At 36.6% G+C, this 3,062-nt stretch overlaps 1 protein-coding gene across 2 annotated transcripts; it reads left to right on the forward strand.

Moving 5' to 3' along the window:
• Positions 1–2,187, forward strand: LOC141393872 (uncharacterized). 2 transcript variants are annotated; one of them, XM_073967470.1, is made up of 3 exons: positions 1–259; positions 722–1,305; positions 1,480–2,187. In XM_073967470.1, exons 2-3 carry the CDS (start codon positions 1,291–1,293, stop codon positions 1,861–1,863), a joined length of 399 nt encoding a protein of 132 aa, XP_073823571.1. In that variant the 5' UTR covers positions 1–259; positions 722–1,290; the 3' UTR covers positions 1,864–2,187. The 2 variants fall into 2 exon arrangements, with proteins under 2 accessions (XP_073823571.1, XP_073823570.1); XM_073967469.1 differs by lacking the exon at positions 1–259 and having other exon boundaries at positions 575–1,305.
• Positions 2,188–3,062: the final 875 nt, after the last annotated feature.

Here is a 3,062-nt window from a genome sequence, read left to right on the forward strand (position 1 = left end):
ATCATTTAAACTTTGCCCACAATTTACTTATTCCTGCACCAATTTTGCATTGCTTCAGATGGTCTAGCCACTTTTTCGGCTTGTGTTCGCATGCTAGCCTGCTTAGTTAAAGTGTAAATTCTCTAACTCTTGAGTCTTTAGGGCCCATCCCGTTGCCTCTGCTGGGAAATTTGTTCTGATTTCAGGTATTCGATCAGTAGGTATGTATCGAGCAGTTGCAGCTGTGATGATGTCCCCGAATGTACAGCTCTCTGAAGCGGTGAGTGGTAAATTCTTCGAATATTTGACATGGTTTCGAATAGTACGGATCCTATGAAGTCGTGGTGATCTGTTTACTGATATGATGATCGGAAGAGGGTAAAGGGAAATGTCCAGGATACGTCATTTATCGGGGTGCCACAATGATGATGTAAATGGTACCAGCCGACGCAGGAATTCGTGACTGCTCTTCGTGGCCGTCTTCTTGCTGTTGCGTCGTGTGGCTATTGAGAACGAGAACAGTCAAGGATAAGGGAATATGTAGTTGCTATACGCGGCCGTTTTCTCTGTGCTGTATGTTATTGTCGTTATTAACAATAAAAAACACTGTAAAAATGATGCATATGCATACGTGGCAGCGATGGTTGCCGTTGCACGCGGCATCATTGTTTAACGTATAATTAATAATTATAAAATAAGAATTAATCTATTTTGTTTTTATAATTTCATTCTTGGGTTGCAGCTTTTACCAGCAATTTTCGACGAAAGAACACTTTGCATTGATTCAATTTAATTAAGGAATTGTCATTTCGAAAGGATTCGATTAATTTGGCGTCCACAACGAAAATAAATTGTTATTATATTTTTGGCAGGATTTGGAAGTTTCTGGAATTGATATACCGACTTCGGTGACCATTGTATAAAACAGATAAACTCTCTAAAAAGACTTCAAAGTCAAGTTATTGCGTTGAAGTGAGCGTACTGCGCTGCAAAAATCAGTATGTCTTCTCTTACCACCTAAAAATTTAAGGAATTGCTGGGTGCTGTTAAAAGACAAAGCGAGAAATGTGGTTCATTCAGTGGTTGCCGTTCGAGGTACAATGGAGAACGGAATCCGCTAAAAGTAGAAGAATTTATCTGCGCAATTACAACGTACAAGACGGCTGAACAGATTTCTGATATAAACGCGGTAAATGGCATGTCGATGTTGCTGGAAGGAGATGCTGCGGAAGAAGAGTGCACAACATTTTGACACATTTCTTGTTCCGTGTTCCTGTTCTGATTCCTGATAGTGCCATAAAAGCAAGCAGAATGTCTTTTAATGAGGTATGTATATGTTATATTTGAAATATCACACGTTTTTGTTCTGTTCCAGAACCTGCTATTTTTTTCACGGGAAAAGTAGTAAAAATTAGTAGATTCTTGGAATACGGAACAAACGAACGAACAAACCATTTGTTGTTGATGTTATGATATACATATTTTTTCTGTTTTTTTTAGAACAAACATTTGCTGTTTAATGTGGACTTTGCAACTGGGAAAATGCCAGTTGAAACTGTGCAACAAACTGCACAGCAACAGCAGCAGCAACAACAACACCCACAACAACAACACCCACAACAACAACACCCACAACAACAACAATACCAACAACACCACCCATACCAACAACAATACCAACAACAACAACAATACCAACAACAACAACCAGAACAACTTACAGACCTACAAAGGCAATTTTTACAACGTCACTTTGCTGCACGCAGCAATAATTATAAAATAAATAAATATACATGGCGCAGACCAAATTATAAAAAACAACAACAAAACAAACAAAATGAGCAGCCAATAACATCCGCCGCAGCAAAAACAACAACAAAATGATGAACAGCCAACAACATCCGCCGCAAAGCAGCAACAACAACAACAAAATGATGAACAGCCAACAACATCCGCCGCAAAGCAGCAACAACAACAACAAAATGATGAGCAGCCAACAACATCCGCCGCAAGTCACCAACAGCAACAACAACAAGCTGCAGCGGCAGCTCAACAACAGTTGCAACAACATGAATAGAAAAACAATACATAGACTTAGAGGCAGTTTACACTATCTATCAATGTCATATGACACGAAATAAAAACATTCGATATCTACCCACGGAGACAATGTGGAGACGTAATTTTATTATATTTTTGTTGGGGTGGATGCACAGAATAAATGGCGTAAGCAAAATCTCCAATATTCCACATATTAGCGAATATTTAACGATGGAAAATTTCATGTCATATGACATTTACATATAGTGTAAACTACCCCTTAAATATTAATAAGTGAATTAATATGGAATAATAATTTTTTAATTTAATTTAATTTTTATATTTTTTTATGTTTTAGTATCACTAAAATGAATTTCAATAAATGAATAATATAATAAATAAAATTGTTTTAACTGAGAGGGGGGGGGGGGGGGGGGGGTAAATATGAAAGCATGAAAAGCAGAAAGTTATCGAACAACAATTTGTAAAAAGTTTTTGCATCACGATTCAGATAATCTGAAATAATTACTCAAAAAAGAAATTCCCCAAAAATCCACAAATATTTTTCCCCATTTCAGAGAAAAATTCCCCAATTTGGCGAAAAATCCCCAATACTGATACAACAACACTGGTGAGAACATAACCTAAAACAACATAACAGCTGTTTTGGCGACAATCAAAACAATAGTTTTTGAACTCATGTTCAGTGTAGATTACACAATCAAAACAATAGTTTTTGAACTCATGTTCAGTGTGAGATCAAAAACCTAAAACATAACCTAAAACAACATAACAGCTGTTTTGGCGAATATTTTTTGAACTCATGTTCAGTGTGAGATCAAAAACCTAAAACATAACCTAAAACAACATAATGCTAAGTTTACATTTACGAAATCCACTCGATTTCAACTGTCAATTCCATAGCTCAAACGTCAAATGAAATCTCATCTGGATTTCATTTGACGTTTAACCTATGGAATTGACAGTTGAAATCGAGTGGATTTCGTAAATGTAAACCAAGCATAACAGCTGTTTTGGCGAAT

The sequence above is a fragment of the Musca autumnalis genome, unplaced genomic scaffold (assembly GCF_047663935.1).
Source record: "Musca autumnalis isolate F117 unplaced genomic scaffold, ASM4766393v1 scaffold_2, whole genome shotgun sequence".
NCBI lineage: Eukaryota > Metazoa > Arthropoda > Insecta > Diptera > Muscidae > Musca > Musca autumnalis.